At 40.3% G+C, this 25,624-nt stretch overlaps 2 protein-coding genes across 2 annotated transcripts; both read right to left on the bottom strand.

Moving 5' to 3' along the window:
• Positions 1-11,049: 11,049 nt before the first annotated feature.
• Positions 11,050-12,177, bottom strand: LOC114681498 (olfactory receptor 10-like). Its single transcript, XM_028855012.1, has one exon. It carries the CDS (start codon positions 12,064-12,066, stop codon positions 11,131-11,133), a length of 936 nt encoding a protein of 311 aa, XP_028710845.1. The 5' UTR covers positions 12,067-12,177; the 3' UTR covers positions 11,050-11,130.
• A 9,783-nt stretch (positions 12,178-21,960) lies between these two features.
• LOC114681508 (olfactory receptor 10-like) lies at positions 21,961-22,896 on the bottom strand. Its single transcript, XM_028855022.1, has one exon. It carries the CDS (start codon positions 22,894-22,896, stop codon positions 21,961-21,963), a length of 936 nt encoding a protein of 311 aa, XP_028710855.1.
• Between the last annotated feature and the right edge of the window lie 2,728 nt (positions 22,897-25,624).

The raw sequence follows: 25,624 nt of genomic DNA, 5'->3' as shown, positions 1-25,624 counted from the left end.
TTCTTTCACGGCATAGCAATTTTAAATAAAATTTGTTGAGTAAAACATTAGACTCTCACTACAAAGTCAGTAGGAATTAATTTTTCCCCAAGAAACTAGATCAGCTACACACTTTCATATACTAAAAGGGAGGAAAGGTATTAAAAAGTTGGCTCTTTTAAAAGCTCATTTGCTGAGGCAAAATTATAAAAAGAACTGTAAGGTTTTATGGTATCTATATGCAGGTCTTTTACCTGTTCATTTGGTTTTATCCCAAGATACTTTGTTCTTTTTATTCTATTGTGCATGAAACAGTGGTATTATATTTTTTTCCCTGATAGTTGGGTGACTTTGGAGATAGTTTCTTTTTTAATGTATTTGTATCTTGTAAGTTAGATCAGCTCTTTCATCAGTTCTGACACTTTTCTGCTGTTGCTTGTGTATTGAGGGTATTATATTCATATTATCAAGTCTCTCAAAAGCAGAGGTTGCCTTTTATTTCTTTGTCCCGGGGAAACTGGATATGTACATGCAGAAGGGTAGAGAGAGACCCATATCCCACATCAAATGTAAATATTAACTGAACATGGGGAACTTTGATGTTGCTCTTGGCATTTTTTTATGTATGATAGCAAACACAAAAACCAATGACAGTGAAACACACTGTGGAATGTGAACAATAATGATGTCTCTAGGTATATCTGTAGACATCTGTAGTTCAGGCTGTTGATAATCTGAAGGCTATGCATGTCGGGGGGCGCAGAGAATAAATGGGCACTTTCCATACAACACTGCTGTGACTTAAACTGCTCTAAAATAATATCTACTTTAATCATTGTAAGAAAAATGAACATTTAAGCAAGAAAAAATGCACAAAAATAAATAGTTTCTATGCTAAACAATGAAGGTAGTTTGCTTCTGAATAATTTACCCTTTAAGAAATATAACAGAAGTTGTTTGGAGAAAAATAAAGTGAAACAGACATCCAACTTGAATCTACATGAAGGTCCGTGTGTGTGTGTGTGTGTGTGTGTGTGTGTGTGGTGTGTGTGTGTGTTGGGGTAAGGGTGGCACAGAGGTTGTGGGAGTGGTCAACCAGTGACTGATTCAGCCTCAGACCCATACCATGAGGGTGAACCCACCCCGGCACTGCCTGGAGTGCCAGGACCCCAGAGGCTGGATGGTCCAGAAACCTAGGATAGAACCAAACATGACTGGAGAAAACAATGTCAACATAAAGATGCCTAATGATATTCTGCTATACTCATAGATTGGTGACTACCCCAGTTGTCATCAAAGAGCTTTCATCCAGTAACTGATGGAAACAGATGCAGAGAACCACTGCTAAACACTGGACAGAGCTCAGGAAATCCTGCTGAAGAGGGATTGTACAAACCAGTCAAGGACATCATAAGAAAACCCACAGAAACAACTAACCAGCCCTCATAGGTGCTCACAGAGTCTGAACCAACAACTAGAGAGTCTACATGGGACTTACCTAGGCCCTTTACATATATGTGACAATTGTGTAGCTTAATCTTCTTGTGGGACTCCTAACAGTGGGAACAGAGGCTGTCTCTAATGCTTTGGCTGGCTTTTGGGAACCTATTCCTCATACTGGGTTGCCTTGTTCAGCCTTAACACAAGGGGAGGAGCTTAGTCCTACTGCAACTTGATGTGCCATGCTTTGTTGACACCCATGGGAGGCCTGCCCCTTTCTGGATAGAAACAGAGAAAGAGTGGTTTGGGGGTGCAGAGGGGAGAAGGATTCAATTGCTGGAGTTATAACACCTTTCTAATCTTTCAAACATTTTTTCCCACTCCATTCTCTCTTGTGGTCAATAGCCAGGGTCTGACTTATGTTCACATTTAATAATCAAGATAATCAAAGGAGTAAATAAAATTACCCCCTGAGAAACATTTCCATTCTTGAACAGTAACTGCAATTTACTGATCACACGGACACAAATTTGGCCTCTAGTATATCTCAAACATTATTTCTTTTTTTTGTTTGTTTGTTTGTTTGTTTTTTCAGAGCTACGACCCGACCTTGTGCTTGCTAGGCAAGTGCTCTACCACTGAGCTAAATCCCCAACCCTCTTTGCCCCTTTTTATTAAACATAGATTTTTCTCTCATAAAATATAATCAGAATACAGTTTCCCCTCCCTCTCCTCCTCCACGTTCCTCCCTACCTCCTCTCCCATCCAGATCCTCATGTCTCTCATTAGAAAAGCGCAGGCTTCTAAGAGATAACAACCAAACATAACAAAATAAAACATAATAAGATAAAATGAAATCATCATATGGAAGTTAGACAAGCCGAGCCAACAGAAAAATAAAAGCCCTGAGAGAAGGCACAAGAATCAGAGACTGACTCACTTACACACTCAGGAATTCCATAAAAGTACTAACTGAAAGCTACAGTATATATACAGAGGACCTGGTGCAGACCTATGTAGGCACCGTGATTGCTGCTTCAATCTCCGTGAGTTCATGTGAGCTGTGCTTCATTGTTGAACATCTTTTTCTAATTCTATATTATGAGCCAGATATGTTTTGACTGTGGTCACACTGGCTCAGGGACTGGGCAGAAATGAGCCTCCCACTGCGTGTAGGTGAGAGCTGGTGAGGAGGACACAATGGAAAGCATGCAGACGTACGAAGATCTCCTCCCAGCTGATAAGTCTCCAAATATTGAGGAAAATGGACACAGCATAGAAGCTTTCCTGTGTTCCATTCCTCAAGCAGAGGTCATTGCTTGAAAGTATCTTGTCCTGTTGATGGGTGAAAGTGGAAGTGATCCTAAGCAGATGTAACCAGCTCCAAATAATGTATGCGCTAATCCTAGCCATCACCAGATATTACAGATATTATTTAGTGGATGGTCTGAACACATTAGACAAAATATCAACTGTTATACAAGTTCTTGGCAGTACACGGAGTAGAACATCGACTAAACATCTAGAATCAAAGCATAGTAAAATTGAGAAACCATCTTTAAACATTGTTCCTGGGAAATAGGTGTTCCTAACTAAGCATTAGAACCTGAAAAGGGGATGTTTAAAGATAAGTGTGATCATTAGTAGAAAAGAGTAAAGATACGTCCTGTAGAAAAGCCATGAGTTTGCCTTGCTCTTTCCTTCAGGCACAACACAGAACAACTGATACATTACAGGAAGGCAAATTTCACTCTCCAAGAACACTTGAAAAAAGAGTAAAGGTTTCTAAAAGCAGCTTTCCTGGAAAGGAAGTGATATGCAGGCAACTTTAAAGCTTCTGCTCTCTCAAAGGGTGCAAGATGCCTGTCCAGGATATAACAAAATGTTTCTGCATAGATCAAAGATGGTATTGGTGGTTTGGTGTGTTCCAATCAGAACTAGTGGTTTCTACTTTTATACTTTTACTTATATTTTAAATTTTTCTCTCCTGCCACTGATCTATTTGGCACACAGAATTTTGAGTTATATTACAAAAACCAGTGATTAGCTGGGTTGAAATCCTTATATATTTTTTCCTTTCTCTTTTCCCTCTCTCTTTCTTTATCTCTCCTTCCTTCCTTTCTTTCTGTCTTCCTTCCTTCTTTCTTTCTCTCTTTTTATTTATTCTTCTCTCATACAATACATCCTGACCAGTTCCCCTCCCCCCTACTCCTCCCAGAACCCCTCCCCTTCTCTCCCCAAATCCACTCCTCCTTCATTTCCCTTCAGAAAGGAGCAGGCTTCCCAGGGATATCAACCAAACATGGCATAACAAGATACAATAAGACTAGGCGGAAGTGTATTTTCAATGCATCTATCTACACATAATCTTTAAAAATAGCCAACTTCTTGGTCAACAACCACGTTTAAATTTTTTCTTACAGGATGCGGTTCTACACCCTTCAGCCAGCTCTATTTATTAGATGATGTTGTTCAGCTACACTGGAACTGTGATCTAGCTATGCAATTTCATCTTTCCTCTGAGCAAATGTGGTCCCACAAATTCCTTCCTCACCAACTTTGTTGTTTGACCTTGTTTATCTTGGAGTGGTTAAGTAGGGAACAAAACATCCTTCAACTCATTCTCCATTCCTAACTGCTAGGCTACAAAGTTAGTCACTCTCTGACCTGGGTGCTATTCCTCTGCACTATAGAGCACAGGGCTTCCTATAGTTTTCCAAGAGTCTTTAGGAAAATCTGCTGCAAGACTGTCTATCAAATATCCAGTAGCAACCTGTAGAAATTTTTACTATAAGACCAAGAAAGCATGTAGATTGAAGTCAACATAATCGACATTCAAAGACTGAAATAACACATTCCTTATTTTCATCATGAGTGTCTCAATCTGGAAGAGGTTCCCTCCTGTTCTCTACTGTTCTAAGAATTTCTTGATTTATTTCAACAACCCTGACACGACCTCTATTCTTTGTCTTTGGATCTGGTGTTTGGAATTTTCTTAGCTATCAAAGTTTTGATATCATATTATTTGTTACAGAAGGGAATTCTAAGTGTTAATTGCCCAGTGCAATGTCTCTTATTTTCTGTATTTTAACTGTGTAACCTAAGGAGTTCACCCAGTCAGCACTTACCTGGAGTTCAAAACCTTCAACAATTCTGTTGACTGCAAAGGAGAAATGATGCCCAGCAGAGACTGGTGACAGCTACTGATGTCTGAAAGACCTTTGAAAGAACTCAGGTCAGAACTTCTGTCCCAGAGAAATCATGATAGTAAATGATCTTCCCTCAGCAGCACACAATGCTGATGCTCCAGACCTTAGAGGTGAGAGCCACGAAGAAGGAGGGCCATCAGCCTCCTTCTGATCTCAAAACTAGGCTTGCATAGTGTGACACCATTTCTTGACTGTGTATTCATACGTACATTCTTTGGCGACAATGGTAAGGAGAATGAGTTGGCAAGTGTATGTGGTCTTGGAGACTGCTGGGATCCATTGCACTACTTATAATTAGCAGAATGGCCCTCTAAGATTGGCCCTGCAATTTCTCAGTTCTCTCTATTCCCCACGCTCTGCCAGGCTAATTTGTCTTACTAATTATTCTCAAAATACAACTTCTTACTTGATCATAGGACTCTGTAGTCTGAGATACATTCTACCTCCCCACTTTGATCCCAGTCCTACTAGACCTTCACCAATCAGACCAAATGCCACATCTCGCTTGAGGCCTGCCATGTTCATGACATTTCAAATCTGTTTCTTCTCTGTACCCTTCCTGTAGTGCTCATATATTCCCAGATATGTTTACAAACAGGAATGGATCCAACTCAATACTTTTTCTGGGGAGTACAATACTTTCATTTTTCTGTAAGATGTGTAATACATTAATATTCATTGTTTTGTGTCTTGTTTTTATTTATAATAATCTTACAAATTCATACATTCACTTAAAATAATATACTGAATCTCAAAAAACCAAAAAAAAATGTACTGAAAAATAATACTCTTTCAAGCTATGGGAAGTAAAAAAGTCAATGCACAGATACCTATAGTCACTTAAAGAACCACAATATGACTTAAGGAAATAGCTTTGCCATTGCTAGCCTTGTGATCTGACATGCTTGAGCCTCAGTTTCCCCACCTGTAAGATGATTTTACCATGACCTACCTTGAACCACTGCTTGTAGACTCCTGGTACATGGCAGATAGTCTCTCAGTGGTAGTATTAATGTCAAATTAATTTTTAGGCCTTCATTTTGACTGAAAGAAGAACAAGAATATGATCTTTGATTCAAGGAAGTTCATATTCAAAGGAAAAGAGAAGCTCACATATATCAGCTAGGAAACAGGAAAAAAATATGTTAGGCTTTCTTTTTGGTGAACCAAAGGGGTTTTTATGGGGGCTACTAACAGGAGTATGGGTGACGACTTACCTCTGAGAGCAGGGATGACTCAAAATCAACTGAATAACTGAGAAACCCACATCAACCAGGGTGAAGACTTATGAAAGCTACAAGCCTGGAGTACTCTCCACAGGTGTATGCAACTCCACAGATCCTAGGACCTCTTCCCTACACACTGGCTGGTCAGAGTTCTCAGCAGTTGTTTACTCCTGTATAAGGCTTTCTTTATGACTCCTTTTATTGTATCTGGGCTATCAGACTGCAGTTGGTGCTGCCCACATTCAGGACTGGTCTTAATAGACACAGCCAGAGCTTTACAAATCTCCTAAGTGTGTCTCAATCCAATCATGGTGACAATCAAGATTAACAACTACCAAACAAGCTTTAAAAATGATGTAGAAAAATTTCCCCGGGTAGAATATGATTATGTTTTTTATGAGTTGTGCATAATGGGAGGATTTGGAGAGATGGATAGATTTTTTTTTAATATATCAAAGTTTTGTTTACAACACAATTAGCAAGTACTGATTTTAATAGTTTTGTTAAGATATAATTAACCACATTGGGGTGTGTGGTTCAGTGGATAGCACTGTTGCTGTGCAAGTGTGGGGTACTGAGTTTGGATACCCAAAACCTGTGTAGAAGCTGGACAGGGATGGTGACTAACTATAACCCCAATACTCAGGAGACAGAGATGGGCTATGGGGCAAATTGAATATCTTAACTCAATCTGTGGGTTTTGAGTTTGATTGAAAGACTCAATATGTATGGTTAAGGGGCTTCAGAGACAGCCCAGCAGTTAAGAGTGCTTGCCGCTTTTGCAGAGTGTTGTGGGATATTCACCAGAGAAGACTGCTTGGATATGATGCGGTGATTTGAAAGGAAATGGCCCCCAAAGAGAGTGGTGCTATTAGGAAGAGTGGCCTTGTTGGAAGAAGTGTGTCACTGTGGGGGTGGGCTTTGAGATCTCTTTTGCTCAAGCTTGCCTCAGTGTGACTGTCAGTCGAATTCCTGTTGCCTGCAAGATGTAGCACTCTCGGCTACAGCCCCACGTCTGCCTGCATGCCACTAGGCTCCCCACCATGATGATAATGGACTGAATCTCTGAAACTGTAAGCGAACCACTCCAATGAAATGTTTTACTTTATAAGAGTTGCCATGGTCATAGTGTCTTTTCACAGCTAAAACACATGGATTTAAGCCAATAGAAAGTCTTTATTAGCCAGTCAGGGACTACACTGAGTATTTCTCAGAGTGAGCTTTTAAGCACAAAAGCCATGTTCTGGGTTGGCATACTTCAGTTAACAAGAACAGTTAAACAGAAGTGGAACTGCAGAAGCCAAAAAGCAAGGTTACTACACTTAGAGACTTCCCCAGAATTATATGGACTCTGATGGATCAGGTCTTTGTTTTCATTTTGGCTGCTGGGGGTGTCTACATGCTGAGCTTGTGCTTCTGTCACTGAGTGAGTTGTGCTAAGTTCTGGGGCCTGTTACACAGAGAATCTAAATTCAGTCCCCAGCACCCACATTAGGTGGTTCAATCCCACCTATAACTCCATCTCCAGGAGATCCAAACTCATCTTCTGGCCTCAGGTCCCTGCGCATAACATGCACATACATAATAGATACATACAAAGGTACATAAATGAAAATAAAACAAATCTTTAAAAACAAACAAACAAAAGTAGAGAGCAATTGAAGAATATACCCAATGCCATCTTTGAGCCTCTGCGTGCGCGCACACACACACACACACACACACACACACACACACACACACACACTATGCATGAGTACCTGCATACACACATGTGTACTCACACATTTAGAAACATGTGTACATGCACATATACACTATATATACCATACACTGAGTATTTCATTTGCTTTTCCTTGAAATTACGGGAACTATACTCATGTAAAACTCAATCCTGAGTTGAACATGATTTCACCGGCTCCTTTATTGTACACCATGCACACAGAATCATTCATCTATCAAACATTTACATACACGTGAAGTATACAATTGAGAATAAAGTGACTTAGTAGTCTTTTAAAAAGACTTAATTTATTTAATTTTGTTCGGTGTGTATAGGTGTTTCGCCTGCCTGTCTGCTGGTGCGTCATGTGTGTAAAGTGTCAGCAGAGGCCAGCAGAGGGCACTGAATTCCCTAGAGTTAGAGTTATAGATGGCTGGGAGCTGCCATGTAGGCGCTGGCAATCAAACTCAGGTCAACTAGAAGAGCAGCCAGTGCTCTCAACTGTTGAGCCATCTTTCCAGCCCCTGACTTCATATTCGTTTTAAAAAGATTTATTTATTGATTTATTTTCCCCTGATAATGATCAAGAAAGTTTTGATAGTGGTTTGTTATAAGCTTGGTAGAATTCAACAATGAAGTCATCTGGTACTGGGTATTTCTTTGGTGAGATGCTTTTTAAATCACTTATTTAATCTCAATGATTGTGATGGTTCCATTGAAGCTTTACATTTCTTTATGATTCAGTCTTGCTAAGCTGAATGTATCCAAGAACGTGTCCATTTTGTCTGTGTCATTGAACTCATTGGTTTACTGTTTCTCAGAGAGATCTCCAGTGGTCTTTGCATTTCCACGGTGTCTGCTGCAATGGTATTAATTGTTCAGTCTTCTCTTTCTTTTTTTTTTTTCTAGCCAAGGTGTCTTAGTTAGGATTTCTATTACTGTGAAGAGACACCATGACCATGACTACTCTTATAAAGGAAACCATTTAATTGTGGGGGCATACAGTTCAGAAGGGCTTACAGTCCATTATAATCATGGTGTAGAGCATATCAGCATGCAGGCAGACATTTGCTGGCTACATCTTGATCAGAAGGCAACAGAAAGTGGTCTGTGACACCGAGAGAAGCTTAAGAAAAAGAACCCTCAAAGCCTCCCTCCACAATGCTATATTTCCTTCAATAGGGCCACACCTATTTTAACAAGCCCACACCTCCTAATAGTGTCACTCCATATGAGCTAATGGGGGCCAATTAAATTCAAACTATCACACAAGAGTTTGTCATTTTGTTATTTTTAATAGCCAGATTTTCATTTTGTTTTTCACTCCTATATATGCATGATCATATATAGAACAAACATATAATATATATGTATACATACATTTGTCTAAGATTGGCTTAATTCTCTTAATATAATTATCTCAGATTGCATTCATTTTTATGCAAATGACATGGCTTTGCTCTTGGTGGCAAAAATCATTTAGCCACTATTTTGAATAAGAAGGTCTATGGCTGCCCAGGGGTTAGAGGTTTCCATGGAGATGGCATCTGCATCCCACAAGACATAAATTGCAAAAGCAATGGCCGTGTGGTGCCCAGCTGTACCAATTGCTTCACTGGGGTAATGCTATCTTTAATGATCATCTCTCTTTACTGACTGTCAAATAAAAGAGTAATGCACTAGTCACAAAACTTTATTTAGTCCTCCTTTCTCTATTAAGTATGTATATATGCCATAATTGTTTCAACAGTATGAAAAGATGCAAAAGAAAGCATTTGTTTCAGGTATATGGTTAGTGATTATCCTGAGTTAAAGAGGTGTAAAGGTGTGGATGGCTGAGTAGTAGCTAAGGAAGTAGTATCGGAAATATAATAGGCCAGGTCCAAATGCTGACCCTTAATTTAATGCTTAGGTAACCTGAAGCAAGTTATACAAAAATTACTTGAACTTTAGTGCCTTAATCAGTAAAACCAATGCAGAGAATCAGTAAAACTAATGCAGAGCTAGAGAGGGACTATAGCTATTTAAAATGTTGAGGTACTAAGTGTGACAATGTAGTACACTCTTCAGCATGGTTTTTGACACAAAAGTTTCAAGAAATGGAAGCAACGATCACATTGCTTTATACATTCACCTTATACAAAGAGCAAAAGCATGCACACTGATGGCAGAATGTTCATAATTCGGAAGAATGCAGAGGCCAGGTCAGAACAGAGCAGGGAGAATCGGTGATGCACTTTCTGTTCCCATTTAGTTTCCTTTCCAGCTTTCCAAGCTCATTCCTCTACTATTAAGCTTTCAATCTTGAGACTGGCTGGACATCTCAGTGGCACAGGGACACATTTTCTAGTGTGGTGATTTGCAAGCTTGGATACCCAGGACCTTGGAAAAAAAGTGTAATGGGGAGGGGAATCCTTTCTCAGAAAAAGAGAACCATAGGGGCAATGGTATGGGTTGGCTTGGGGTTACAAAAGTGTCCCAGGCTCACGTCATGTGAACGTGGGTAAGCTACTTAAAAACGCTGAAGCTTGGTTAATCATGAATCGCTGGTGATTATATGAAGCTCTCACAGTTATTTGTATAAAAATATTTCAAAGACTAAGTAGTGATTGCTGTTGGAATTAAGACTTTTTTAATCCAACTAGAAAAGTGAGTAAAACTTTAAAGCTTATTTACAAGGATAGCTATTCTTTGATCTGAAACCATTGTTTAAGTACCTGAAAAGAAACAGCTGTGGTAGGATCTGAAGGCTGCGTCCCTCCTGCCTACGCCAACTCCCCTCTCTGCGTTCACTAGTGTTACTTTCATTCTTTCTCTTTGTTATCCCGCTTTCTCCATGCTTATTGTTTTTATAATCATTTCTCTTCTCTTCTTTCGTCAATGAAAAATATCTTCACCATGGCAACAAACAAACCTGTTGGGCCCATCTGAGAAGGCTTCGATGCTCTTCTTATTTGGTGCTGTTTCACAGATTTTGTTATTTTCTTTAAGTATTAGTGAAATGACATCATGTCTAAAACTCTCTTCTGATGATGTCTATGTGGCCATAGTCTCCTTTTTCTCCTCTGGTAATAGTGGGCACTAAAAAACTAAAAAGGCAGAGGTGATCTAAGCCCTGAATGTATGGAAGGATGCAGCCAACTAGTTAGAAAACCAGTGGTGAACAGTGTTCTATACCTTTGGGCAAAGTACCATCTACACAACATACGATGGGAATCACCAGCTTTGGAAAAGGGGTGTCTCATTCAGTTAAGTCTTCCCTCATACTCAGAAATTCCCAAACACCTGTGCTAGTCTCCCATGTGGCGAGAAGAGACCATCTTCTCAAACATTCCTGTGCAATGTTTAAGCTAAATCAGCTTTGACCCTCTTCTTCCAAGGACTGTACACACGAACAGAGAAAGAAGCTAAAGAGATCTTGACTTTCACCTCCCAAAGAGGAAAGGAACAAAATTCTGAGACTTGCTGAAGGATATTTCTTAGTCAGCAGAACAGGATCAACTTAATGATATGAGAGCTATCAAAGAAAGTTGTAGTGGCCTATTTTCTTCCCCTACCGTGAGTCTGTGCCTCTCCCTAGCACCCTCCACAGAGCCCCCTTCACATCCTTGTTCCTGAGGGTATAAATCAGAGGGTTGAGCATGGGGGTGATGATAGTATAAAAAAGGGCAACAAACTTTCCATTACTCTCAGAATAGCTTCCCTTGGGCTGTAAGTATGTGTAGATGGCTGAGCCATAAAACAGAGAAACCACCAGGAGGTGGGACCCACAGGTCCCAAAAGCTTTTCTTCGCCCAGCCATTGACTTGATCTTTAGCACTGCCCTGGCAATCTGTGCATAGGAGCCAAGAATTAGTGCTGCAGGGAAAACCAAGATTATGGCTCTGGCCACAAACATCTTGACCTCTGTTCCTCCCGTGTCCTCACAGGCCAACTTCAGGAGAACAGGCATCTCACAGAAGAAGTGATTCAGTTGGTGTCCACAGAGGGGCATGGCCATCATGAGCCCTGTCTGAATCAGAGAGTTCAAGAAGCCTCCTACCCATGAGGCAATCGCCAATGCCTGGCAGAGAAGGGGGTGCATGATGGTCGTGTAGTGCAGGGGACGACACACAGCAGCATAGCGGTCAAAGGCCATCACCACCAGGAGCACACACTCAGTGGAGCCCAGAGCAAGAGATATGAGCAGCTGGGCCACACACCCACCATAACTGATGGTCCTGTCAAGTCCATGAAGGTTGATGAGGAGCTGGGGCACGGTGCTGGTGGTGTAGCAGAGGTCCAGGAAGGAGAGGTGGGAGAGGAAGAAGTACATGGGAGTGTGTAATCTAAGGTCCATTTGGGAGAGAGCAATGATCGTGGTGTTGCCAAAGAGAGTTAGAGAGTAGAAAATTGAAATAAAGACAAAAAGAAAGAGTTCCAGCTGAGGCCAATCTGAGAAGCCCACCAAAATGAAACTCCCTCCTAAACTGTCATTGAAGCTGTCCATAGCCTTTTATGTGTACAAACAGCAGGGGACAATTTAATGTCCACTATGAAGGATGCTAATCTAAACAGCATTCCTAGTATTCCCTTAGTTTTCCTAAACCAGGCACTTTGATTTCCACTTATTTGCTCAGTTCCATCTGCCAAACAATCTTTCTCTCATTAGTACAGAGATAAGTGGATTGGGATAATAGGACATTTGTTTGGACCTTACTTAGTCCTGTCGATTGTGTATTCCAGAATTTTAGCCAAGTTTTTCAATCCTTGAATCTGATACTTCCTTTTATGAAAGGAGAGCTGACACCCTGCCTCCTTAATAGAACTGACATTTGTATCCATTTTCACTAATGTGGAAACTGCATTTGAAAAGTCGAACGCAGGACTGGTGTTCATCTAGGTGGTAAAGGGTTTGGTTTTGATTCCAAGAACTTCTAAAGTCAAGCAAAATAAATGAAGATTACTGACTCTGCAAAAGTGTATGTAGTATTCTACGGTCTTCTCTTTTGTTCTCCATAGTCTGTGAGGCACAGTTTCTGCCTGTTAAGACTCAGACTGAGGTCACATGTTTGTCCCTCTTGAACATCTGTGACCTTCTGCTCAGTATAAATGGTCAGTGTGCCAATGTGGGAGGCCTCGCTCATACCACTGCCATCTGATGGAAAAGATTAAGAAGAGTGGTGTTCCATCCTTTTAGGGGGGAAATTATAACAAATTTGTTTCTCTTCATGAATCATTGTGCTTGGGATGTACGGTAACTTTTCAATCAACTTATCAAACCATTTTTGGACTTCCCAAGAGGAGCTGTTCTCATCTTTCAAACCCAAAGTTCCTTGCATCAATATTCTCTAGAATCTAATATATTCGATGATAATCTGTTACGTCTCTTTGTTCCTTAAAAGCTCAGAATTCCTGGGTGCCAGACAATACAGAGTTTAAAAAGACATGTCTTCCCTTAAGCGTGTTAACATTACTAATATTGACAGTGCTAAATTACTTTTACTTTAATCCAGGGCATGTAGAAGATGTTAAATACCTTTTTTTGTGTGAAACATTTGATTTGTTCTTCAAGTCTCATGAAATATTCCTTCAGGAGACCTAAGAATTAACCATGAACACACTTTAATGAATTATGGCAGTGGAATATGCATAAAATTGCTTGTGTTTAAAGGTTAATATTTCTTGTGGTAAAAATATGAAAGGTATATGAAAAAGTTTACCACAAAGAAAGAAATCAGTGATTAACAGGAGTTTCACCTCTGCTTAATATGAGAAATTATGCCAACTTCATATATTGCCCTCTCATTAAATCTGTATTAGAAGGTTACTAATGGCACCATGATGTATCAATGCTACAAGAAATGCATTTGAGTTTCACACTTGTGCCCTTTTGGAAAAGATGGAGAAAATATAAATTATAATGACCAAGTGTTAATATACATGTTTTTTAAATCAGCACTTGTAAGATCGTTTTTTGATGGAGAGTAAGTGCTCTGATGCATTCTTAAATTATGAAGGATGTGTCATATATACTTTTAACACTGGTGTGTCCTGCAAATATTCTTTAAAGACCATCCAACTGGATCTGTTGAATTTATTCAGCATTGTACCCTCATCTCACAGTGCAGTACTGGAGGGATGAAAGTCTCTTAATCAACATTTTTGGGTGAATTAAGGAGTGTGTTTCACATCCTGGTACTGTGTATGACACACCCAAATATATCAGATATATTTATTTTCTGTGCAATAATAATGAATCATCATTGTCCTATTCTCATTAAGTGATATGCTAGATGCTAGCCACTCATACTGTACATTTTAATCTCAATCATATTCATACTATCATGTAGACATTCTTAACATACCTACAATTCAGCAAAATATCAAAAGAATTATTTTATGAAAATTCCTGAAAGTTTTTAACACAATGTAATCAAGAGCTAGATGATATTAAGTGCCTGCTACAGTCTGCAAATCAATACTGAACAGGCAGCATTGAACTGAGCATCAGAACCTCTGCTGGACATGTACAGAACTGATTTGACAATAATTTATTTTAAAAGTAGGAACTAGAAAGTGACCAAGGAGTACAGGGCCAAAGACTCAGAGTGAGGAAATATTGTTCACTTGACTGATGGATTTTAACAAATGCAAGCTAAGATTCAATAAAAATGGTGGTACAGAACCTTAATAGTTTTGGAGGAAATCCAAAAGTAATTTCTTATTGATGTGCAGATTTTCAAATCAAAGCTTGCTGAGTGAAGCCCTGGGCTAACTTCCTCATCCACAGTATATTGCTCTGCTACGCTTTCTATGGCTCGTTTCCCATTTCTGTCTTCACGGGGATTTCTTTCTTTGACTCAACTATTTCTTTGTTGACTATTTTCTGGATTGTATCTTCCACTTTCCTATGAATATAATTATGAAAAAAAATGTAAGGTTTTATGGTCTCCCTGACAAAATCAGATTAGGAAGTTGACCTTATTCAGACTTAAAGTTTTGGTACCTAGAGTAATGACAGATGCATGAGAATGCTTAATATACCCCTGAGCCTGCAGGCTCAGACTTATTCCAGTTTTGAACAGGTCTGTAGAAATAAACTGACATTGTACAGGCTTGTGTGGACAGTAAGGTGTAGAGGTAGCCCTACTTCCTTGGAATCTGATCTTTGTAACTGGAATCTAGTACACAATGAGAGTCAATACATCGATTGTAAGTTAAAGTTTCTTCCATCTCTGCCCCACTGTATTGAATTTCATCTGCCACACAAAGACTCATGCCTGCTTGTGGAGTCACTTCTCTGGGAGAACGAGTCTGCCGTTCTAATCCCCATGGCTCAATAAAAGAAAATAGTACCATGTAAGCTCCAGTCAAAGTGACATCTTAAAATTTCTGTTTCATTTCATATTGCCCAAATATTGTATTTCAGCGAAGAAGAAAATTATGTTTATCGGACATATGACTATTTCATGATGGCTTGCATCTCCATCCCACCCATCCACAAAAAACTTCATCCTGAAATAAAAATATGGTTCCTGGCAGTCAGATAGAATAGGGAGTATTAAGTCCTGGTGGTAGGTTGCTTTAAAACTCTGATAGCAGATCAAAGAACATTAAGATTGACAAGGCATGTAAACATCCTAGATGTGGAGCAGTGATCTAAATAGAGTTTTTAGATTGGAAATCAAGTGTACATTGTTTAAAACCTGCCACACAGAAAAAGCACCCAATTCTCTTTGTTCTTAAAAGGTCCAAGCTTAGACCAGCTGGTGACATTTCCAAGAAGGCAGATTGTGGCTTAATACGAGCTGAACTGAAGAAAGAGCAAAGTGATCTAAAAATACACCATTGTGAAACCTGTAACCCGAAAAGGTGCCTGCTCACTCAAAAGGGAGGATTTGATCAGAATATTGTGAAAAGGTTCCTTCAGTCACTGAATGATGAGCTGAAACATTGCAGAATACTTCCCAGCCCTGGTATTTGTTTTGTATGTATTTTAAAAGTTTATTTCTTGCACCAAATCTTTTTGGGCCACACAAAGCATTCTTGATATCATTTACATATTTTGTTTTCAGCTATAGAAAAGTCAGTGATTATCTATGTTCAGCTTTCTGTGTGCCTGTGTGTGTGTGAGTATGTGCATGAACTAGTGTATCTATGCATAATCTCCATAATGAATTTATTGGTCAGGACTCATGTTTGAAAATTTTTCCTTTTTTTTTTTTTTTTTTCTGAGACAGGGTTTCTCTGTATAGTTTTGGTGCCTGTCCTGGATCTCGCTCTGTAGACCAGACTGGCCTTGAACTTACAGAGATCCTCCTGCCTCTGCCTCCCAAGTGCTGAGATTAAAGGCGTGCGCCACTGCTGCCTGTCTGAAAATTTTTTCCAGCAGCACATGTTATTTCATCTTCCATGCTAGTCCACTAATTTAATATTGCCAGACTGTAGTGGAACCCTATTCAAACCATTACATTTAATCTTCTGGGTGGAGGGCTCTCAGGAATTCTTTCCTGATTACCTTCACTGTGAACTGTGAATTTTAAAAACTAATGTAAGTTCACTTCTTCCTATTATGCCACACAGGAAGCTCTCTCAGTGTCTGGGATATGAACTCACTATCAAACCTTACCAGGCACCAAAGCAGCCTCCTGCCCAACGTGTTCATCTACAGGCCCAATAACTTTCTGATCTGGATTTTGTCCCTCCACACTAAGACCACACAGCATCCCATACTATGCCACAGGTTTATTTAGGGTGACCTTCAATACTGATAAATAGTCCAGACAACACGATTACATTGGCAATATACTGCTACAAAATCAGGGTTTGAATCCAGCTAGCTTTTTTGACATGAAAGACTAAATTGACAAATTGCTTATTTTTTGTCTCTTTCTAAGGATGAGTTCCCTCTCACTGTCTATGCTTCCAGCAAGTCTTCCTAGTTTTGAAATTTGAAATTTTGTTATGTTTTATGTATTCAGGTGAGAGGACAGATGCCAATAAAGACTATAGATAACAAAATATGCTTTTTCATAAATTTAACATTTTTTCTATGTGCTCAAACCAGGCAACCAGCAGAGTGGAACCCAGTGCCAATTGCTTAGTATAATATTGTCATTTTTGATTTTAGAATGTGAATCCTGAGCTTCTCACTCAATTGTCACTTACCTAGAGCTCCAGAAGAGAGAACCATGTCATTTACCACTCTCAGTTCTGTTGGCTTGTGAGACATATCTGAGACTATCTATCTCTAGAGAGGTTCAGGGTAGACTTGTTTCTTTGAGGTACTGGTGCATTTTTGGGGGGTATAGAGGTCTTAGGACAAGGCTCCCACCCCGAAGAAGTCATGACTATGCATAGTTCTGACCAGGAGAGAGGTAATTGAGCCTCCTAACCTAGAAGGTAGAGGCATCCCCCCCTGTGTAGCCAATGTTTATCCTAACTAACTGAGACCCGGTAGGGCCTAGTGCTTTATCAAAGTGCCTTTGGACTTTAAGGATATCTAGACATCTCCTGACCCTCAGAGTGTGAACGCCTCACTCAGTTCTGTCCTGGGGGCATTATGTATTCCTCCTGGCAAAAAAACTGTTCATCAAGTATGGCCTTGGAGACCTCTGTGCCCCAATGTGGCAATTATAACCAATTGGCAGACTCTCAAAGACCTGCCGTACAGCCTTGAGTTCCATCGATTCTCTATGCTGTGCCCAAGCCAACAGATCCAGTCAGTATCTTCACAACTTACCCTTACTTACTTGTTAGACTTCTCATAATGAGATTCTCGTATTTCCTATGCTTTGGTCCAAGTCCTGTCGTCAGTCAGACCAAATTCCATATCTCCTGTGGAATTTTACCACACACCTGAATTTATTTCCTTCTGTGGACTCCTCAGACAACACTCATTCTCCCCTATATGCAAAAGTGATCCAACTAAACATTTATTTCCTTGGTGGAAAAGCTTGAGGTTTTTCATGTATGTCACAACCAATATTTGATATATCATTGTTTCTTCTTTTTATCCTGTTTTACCCACAATAAACCTGAAAAATCAATATTTTCTTTGGTAGTGCAGACTCAGGCGGAATTAAAGGAGATTCTAAGGGGTCACATGTTAGCTAGCACAGCGGGAAACCAGGGCACTGAAAAACCTGCCCTTAACAGGTTCTAAGCAAGCATGACTTCACTGTCTCTGCAAAGAGGAAACCCACAAACGTGGAAAAGTCACTCCCTTCAGCTCTAGCAATGGCTGCCTTTGAAAACTGAGGGTGATGGGGTTTCCCAGTGAAACCCCTTTAAGCCTAACGGTGACCAATATGATGCCTCAGGTGACTCAACACCACAAGTACAAATAAGGATTTTTGTTTAGATAACAAGGCTTTCTTCTCTGCCTTGATTTGGATCGTGTAGTAATTAAACAATTCACTAAATCTTACAGTTTAGTAAAAATTAGTTTTCTCCAATGAAGTCTCACTGGGTATACAAACCACACTCAAGAGCAGGCCCCATGCCCAGCAGGAGATGGCCAACACAAGATGAACTTAGTGGTATTTTGTCTCATAATGCTTTGTTTTGGGCTGTTTTTTTCTTAAAACCATACCTTTGCCATTTTGTGTTTTTACAGGATTTCTCTGTGGCAAGTGTGTGTGTGTCTGCATCTTTATGTGTTTCTTCTGCCTTTTTTTTTTTTTTTGATATTTGTTTTGTCCCCATCTGGTTTACTTGTCTGTTTGCTTAGTTTCCTAGTGAGAGAAATAAAGGGTGTGGATTTGAGTGGGTGGGGAGGATGTGGGAGGAGTTCCAGGGAGGGGAAACTATGATCAGAATACATTGTATGAAAAAAACCTATTTTTAATAAAAAAGAAATCTTTTCGCAGTAGATGAGAACCAATACAGAGAATCACAGCTATTCAGCGTGCAGTGACTGAGAGACTGTAGAGTGCTCATCTCTAAATGGGACGTTTCTATTAAGCCCTTTCCCCACAAAGCTCAGTTATCATTGCAGGAGAAGGTTTGTCCAGAGCCAGAGGCAGTGGACACCCGCCATGAAATAGTACTTGCTGGGCATGGCAGTGCTTTGCACACCTGTGGTCACACCAGCTGTGACCACATGCTCAACCTAAACAAGATCAGATCAACCCAGGATGGAAGAGGAAGGACTCATCAAGTCCCACCACTAGCTAAGGAGCTATTGACAATGGATAATTTCTGGTGGAGCAAGTGCCAGTTTTCTTCAAAGATGTGTTCCCAGAGAGGCTCCACATGCTCTCATAGATGGTCCTGCGCATACGCCCATAAAGGTAGCTAAGTGGATGCAGTGGGCTAAAAACAAAAGCATGTGAAGTTGGAAGGGAAATGTGGTAGGGTAGCAGGGGGGAGTTGGAGGGGAAGGTTGAGGCAGGAGTTTATCCAAACACATTATGTGTATGTGTGAATTCTCAAACAATAGAAGGAAAATCTAAAAGTTCATTACATCTTTGATAGCAAAATTTTAGGGAGCAAAAAGGAGTTATTGTCATAAACCTTGGCCCTGAGAAATCTTGATTTACAAAAATCTTTTGCTCTGTAAGTGGCAATACCATGAGATGTGATACTGGAAGTCCTCACCCAAAAGTTAGAGAACATTCCCAGACTTGAATCTTACAACTCCAAGTGACTAGACTCTGTAGTATGGAATGTTGCTGGTCATGCATTGTAACCCATCTCCATTTCTTTTGAATATGGTAGCTACATGCCTACTATGACTTCTCACTCTAGTCCCTTATCCAAATGTCTCACAGATAGCCCATTTGTAATGGGACTTTATAAGTTAATAATTACCCAAATGACTAACCAAGTACAGGAAATTACTGGTGGGCTCACCTCTCCTGATATGAACAATAATTCCTAAAATTTTACAGTACATTGGAGAACAATGGTTTACAGTATTTAATTGTACATTTCAAAATAGCTAGTTGAGATGACTATGATTGTTTTCAGAACAAAGAATAATAAATGTTTGAGGTGACAGACATGCCATTGCACTTTGTATCTGTCTATTGAAACATCATACCACACTCCAAAACTACTGAAGGTCTTGACTAAGCTACCTCAAAATATAAAACAGAAACAGTATTGGAATATAGATTACTTGGAGCTGAAATCATGTGAGAAAATGCAACTTTAGGCATGCCTATGTAGCCTGCCTTTTCCTACAAGTAGGAAGCCATAATGATGATTTTGACTTAGTCACCAAGACTAGTAATGTAGGGTTGTAATTAACCTGAATAAATGAGCCAATTAAAGTAGCATTCACTTTAAGCTTGCATGTATGTCTCTTAGTGAAATCTCTAGAATTTACTACTTTGTTAGAGATCCATTTGTTTTCTAGCCTTTTACAAATTTATTTGTCCTTTGCCTGAAAAGTATAAAACCAACTTGTTTCAGTGTTTTTCTTGGAAAGTTACTCTCCCGTGAAGCTCTTCATGTATACATAAACTAATAAAACTTATATGCTTTTCTCTTGGAAATCAGCGTTCTATGAATTTGGATACTCTACCCAAAGAACCCACAGAAGAACCAACAGGTAGTCTCAGGAAATCCCATCCTCCTCAATGATATTCACAATTACTATGCATCAGTTAGATTACCTAAAATCAAAAATGATATCCAAGATAAAAGTCATAACATAATCCTCCATAAAATCTTTTTGAAAATTTAATATTCTTCCTTTTTATATTAGTGCCTTCAATCTATTTGTGATATTGGGATGAGACTGTCAAAGTTTATTCTGGAAGATACACCTACATAGGATCTAAAGCTCTATATGCTGAGTGAAGTATCTTAGAACATGATCTCCTTATTTTCTCAGGAACAGGAAGAAACCATGAGGAAGCTAGAAAGGTAGTGAATGTCAGGAAAGTTAGAAACAGGCCTTAAGATGTTGGGGGGAGGGCATCTGTCATGTGGCAGCATGGGCAGCAGGAGGGATGCATTCCCCCACACCCAACAATGCCTGAGGCTGGTTGGGGAGCTGGCCCTGAGGTCCAATGAGTGGGAGAGCTGCCCTTGCCCACTACAAGGGGCAAAACTCAGGAGAGCAGGCCCTGTACCTTGCTTGGCCAGCATAATAGAGACAATCTTGTTGGCAGTTGTTAGCATGGGAGAGCTGTCCCCATGACTCCCCTGTCATATGGCCACATGGGCAGAGAGAGATGTCTGTGTGCCCTGCCACCCCCCCCCCCAACAGAGGTAGGTGGGAGAGCTGGCCCCAAGGTCCTAAGACTGATAGAGCTAGCCCCGCCCCTCATCTGCTGCAGCCCTAGGAGAGTGGCCCCTATGCCATGCCTGGGCAATGCAGTAGAGCTGGCCCTGAAGGTGTAGGTGTGGGAGAGCCGACCCTGAGGACAGGAAAGCAGGAGAACTGGCCCCGCCCCTTGCTCATTGCTGCAAGGGGTGAACTCACCAGGGCACTGCAGGAGAGCTCACCCTGGTGCTGAGGACAAGGGAGAGCTGGTGGGCTGACTGACCCTGTAACTACCCAGACCCAGAATCAGGGTTATGAGTTGACCCACTCCAATTTCCACTCCATCTGTGATCTTCTGGAGCATGTGAAGGGACCAGTCCTACAGACCCAGAGCTGCAGGATCTCCACAACATAGGGCAACAACAGGAAAACCAAGAGGAGCCTCAGTGAGGGCCCAGCATTGATAGTGCAGCAGAAACCAGAGGTCTCGAACCAGACCAATGACTCTTTGCAATGAATACTTGCAAGTAAAGGTATATGGACACAAGGGTTTGCTGCGTGACTCACTGTGTCACATTACAGCTTCCACGATGAGATTCCTTTTTTTTTTTTCTGTTCTTTTTTCTCTTAAATTTTATTGGGTGGGGGCACTGGAAGGGCAGAGGGTGAATATGCAGGGACATGAAATAAATAGGATCAAGATGCATGATATGAAAGACACAAAGAACAAATAAAAAGAAAGTTAAAAAAAGATGTTGGGAGGGTGTGACCAGGGCCACAATTACTTAAAAAATAGATGGTAAACTAATGACATCTAATAAACTACTGCTATCCGTGCTGGGAATAACTGACTTGATAAAAAGTAATGTCACATTTAACTATATCGACCATCACTGCCCCAAATATCTATAGCCCATTACTACTTTCCAGTGTGGCCAGAATATATACTCCAAGTAAATTCTTGTGGAAAATGGTGATATAAATAGCATCTTACTCTGTTTTGCATGAAGACCCTAGATACTGACCTACAAAGCATCTCAAGAGATAGCCTCTTATAATGTACTCAAAAGGAAGGTTTAAAATCCCGAGAACTACTGGGCTGTTTGCTGTGACCAATGGTCAAGATGGGATTCTAGATATGAGAGCTACCCCAGAAATTTTACTAGCTCTTCTCCTCACTGCTTACCCTGCATCTGTACCTCTCCCTAGCACCTTCCACAGAGCCCCCTTCACATCTTTGTTCCTCAGGGTGTAGATCAAAGGATTGAACATGGGGGTAACAATAGTATAAAAAAGGGCAACAAACTTTCCCTTGCTTTCAGAATATCTGTGGACTGGTTGAAGATACGTATAAATACCTGAGCCATAAAAGAGAGACACCACCATGAGGTGGGACCCACAAGTCCCAAAAGCCTTTCTGCGTCCAGCTATTGACTTGACTTTTAGTACAGCCCGGGCAATGTGAACATAGGAGCCTAGAATCAGAACTGCAGGGCACACTAAGACTATTGTTCGAGCCACAAACATCTTAGCTTCTGTTCCTTCTGTGTCCTCGCAGGCCAACTTCAGGAATATGGGCATTTCACAGAAGAAGTGATTGATCTGATGGCCACAGAGTCGCATGGCCATCACAAGACCTGTCTGAATCAGAGAGTTCACAAGGCCTCCTATCCAGGAGGAGAAGGCCAATGCCCTGCAGAGAAGGGGGTGCATGATAGTGGTGTAGTGGAGTGGGTTACACACAGCAGCATAGCGGTCGAAGGCCATAGCCACCAAAATCAAACATTCTGTGGAGGCTAGAGCAAGAAATATATACAGCTGGGCCACACAACCTCCGTAGCTGATGGTCCTGTCAAGTCCATGAAGGTTGATCAGGAGCTGGGGCACAGTGCTGGTGGTGTAGCAGAGGTCCAGGAAGGAGAGGTGGGAGAGGAAGAAGTACATGGGTTTGTGCAGTCGAAGGTCCAGTCTTGCAAGAGCAATGATGGTTGTGTTGCCAAAGATAGTCAGGGAGTAGAAAATCAAAACAGTGACAAAAAGGAAGACTTGTAGTTGAGGCCAATCTGAGAAACCCACCAAAATGAAGCTCTCTGGTGAACTAGTATTGAAATTTCCCATACCCTTTCAGAAGCACAAACACTAAAACTCAACTCATTATTTCCTATAAGGAGTATGGGTTAAAACACTACTCCTAGTATTCTACATATACTCAAAATTCAAACTTGTCATCTTCTGATTTGCTATTCCATCCCATCGGTCCAGTCTTCTTTCTCTTCTGTTCTTCAGATAGGAAAGCTCTGGTTCAAGGTGTTGCTAGAACTCCAATCTAGCTGTCTGGATGTTTCCAGATAACTCAGTCCTTTGGGTCCGATGCTTCTTTGTCTGAAGGTAGAAATTCTATATTGCTTCCCTGACAGCACTGAGATGCAGATCCAAATGCAGTCACGTGGAAACTGCATTACCACAATATAATGTGTGCATTTGAAAGCTGCTGGGAGCTGGAGAATCAGCGGGAGAATCCGTCTATATAATGGTGTGACCACTAATAGGTTGACTACACACCAGGGCTGTCGCCTTTCTCAAGACTAGATGAACAACACAAACTGGACTGGATGGGGGAAAGGGAAAAAAAAGAAAAATCAAGTCTCAAAGTTGAATGGAAGGTAGTGAGGGTGGTTATGGGAGGTTTAGGGGAGGTATGAATATGTTGAAAGTTCAGTGTATGAAATTCTCAAAGAACTAATGAAAATATTGTTAATATTTAATGGAGGGTTCATGATACAGATAACTGATAAAGATGTTTTCTAGCCTGCACAACTAACTTGTATCTTATATCCAACTCCCAGCAACTGAGAAAACTAAAAAAAACATGGATAAAATGAACTTAACAAAAAGATAGCATTAGTGCTGTTCTCATTTCTTCCTCATTATGGTTTATGAGGCAGAATTCTGTAAATACCCCAAGATCCAGTATTAACCAGGCTAAGACCACAAATCTGCTTCCCCAGTGCTTATCTGCTTTCCTTTGCTGAGTGTATGTGATCCATGTGGCACTCACAGGAGACTCACTCAAGTCAGCAGGTGTCTGTCATAAGAACCAAGAAGAGCACACACTTGTCCCTGTAGGGAAACAAAAGAGCTTTTGAGAAATATGTGGCTTCCCATGTATCACCATGCCTATCGCCATGTGCCCACCTTCATCCCACTGATAAAACCATCTCTGAACTTCTCAGGAAAAGTTTTCTTCTCCTCTCAAGCCAAAATTTCTTTGTATGGTTTCTATCTGTACTTTGAGACTGGTTTTCAGTTAGTAGCACAAGGATTTTGACTGTCTCAGCCCCACCAATGATGCTTATAATGAACTCACTAAGTTATTTTACTCTTCTTTGTCCTTTTGCAAGCTGAGATGCTTCTAGGCACTGAGGAACACAGAAAAAAGGATAATGTATACAAGAGGCATTAAATTAATTCTAATTTTACTTATGGCATGTAGTGGATATTAAATAACTTGAGTGAAACATTTGACTCTCCTTCCCAATGTCACTAAAATCAGTGTCTTCTAGCAACTTGGAGAGTTAACAATGAATGCACTTTAATAATCTGTAGGTGTGGATAAAAGTAACTTTCCCTTATAAGTGGAGGTTCATCATAGTTTAAAAAATCTGAATAGGATATAAGAAAGCAGAAAAAGAAGATGTTAGTAATCCATAGAACCTACCTATGCTCCATACAAGCAGTTTTGGGAAATTAAGACATTATTCTTTTCACTGAGCCTACTATACTGAAAGTCATTACCAGTGCCCTAGATGGATATTTGAATACCATGCTTGAAGCCTCTGTGGGAAATATGAACAAAAGGTGAACTGTGAAACAAAGTGTGAATATATACATAGGTAACCAGGACACCAAAGATGGTTTTGAATGACGATGACAATTGAGTACAGCTATTTATGAAGGATATAGGCACACCCCTACATACGGACTTTATCACCTGTTCTGGAGGCTTGCTTCACATAAGTATAAATCTTGTATATTTCACAGGATTTTGATGGGGATTAAGTGCTGTGAAACATTCTGAAATGAGAAAAAAATGGCAGCATGTACTTCTACCAGTGGTCTGTCCACACAGCTAGGCTTTAAGTGTCATATGTTGGGGTCTTTTCCATTATTCACTCATTTCCTAGTTCATTGCTTGGTGGAAATGGGCTCTCAACCAATGTTGAACTTGTTAATAGGTACATTCCACTTATGGCACCATGCCTGGTACTATAAAAATCCCAGGAATATTTGTTTCCTTGAAATAGGAAAGAATTAACACTTTCATATTGCTTCTCAGTTAGTAACAATGAGGATTGTAATTGTCTCCATCCTATCAATGATGTTTCTAAAGATATGTAGACAGCTTAATATACTTGAAGTACACAATCAGATTGGTTATGTGAAAGATGCTGGAATCACAAAGGATCTCAACATAAGTAAAGAAGACGCTGTAGACCATTAAGTGGCTACCACATACATAAGGCAGAATTTACTTTAACTACAAGTTTTCAGCTGTACAAAAAGAGATGGAAGTGATTAAACTGAAAGCTTTTAAGTCATGTATTTAAAAAGTAGAAAATGAAAATGACCTGGATGTATTGACCAATGGTAAATAAAAACCAGAAGTGGTGACTTAATAATGGCTTTTTACCAAATGCAAGCTGAGGCTAGATTAAAAAAAAAGAATACAGAGCTGTGGTTGCTTTGGTTAGAAGTGAACCTGAAACTCATTTTTCCACAAGTGCATCATAGGGTGCACCCCCCACACCTGTACACATTGTTAACCCAGGGCTTGTTCTATGAAACC

The sequence above is a fragment of the Peromyscus leucopus genome, chromosome 8b (assembly GCF_004664715.2).
Source record: "Peromyscus leucopus breed LL Stock chromosome 8b, UCI_PerLeu_2.1, whole genome shotgun sequence".
Taxonomy (NCBI): Eukaryota; Metazoa; Chordata; class Mammalia; order Rodentia; family Cricetidae; genus Peromyscus; species Peromyscus leucopus.
The sequence above is the reverse complement of the archived record's forward strand: the minus strand, read 5'-3'. Positions and strand labels throughout refer to the sequence as shown.

Bases quoted from the DNA above. Each gene is read 5' to 3' on its own strand.
- LOC114681498 (XM_028855012.1), bottom strand. From the start codon at position 12,066: ATGGACAGCTTCAATGACAGTTTAGGAGGGAGTTTCATTTTGGTGGGC.
- LOC114681508 (XM_028855022.1), bottom strand. From the start codon at position 22,896: ATGGGAAATTTCAATACTAGTTCACCAGAGAGCTTCATTTTGGTGGGT.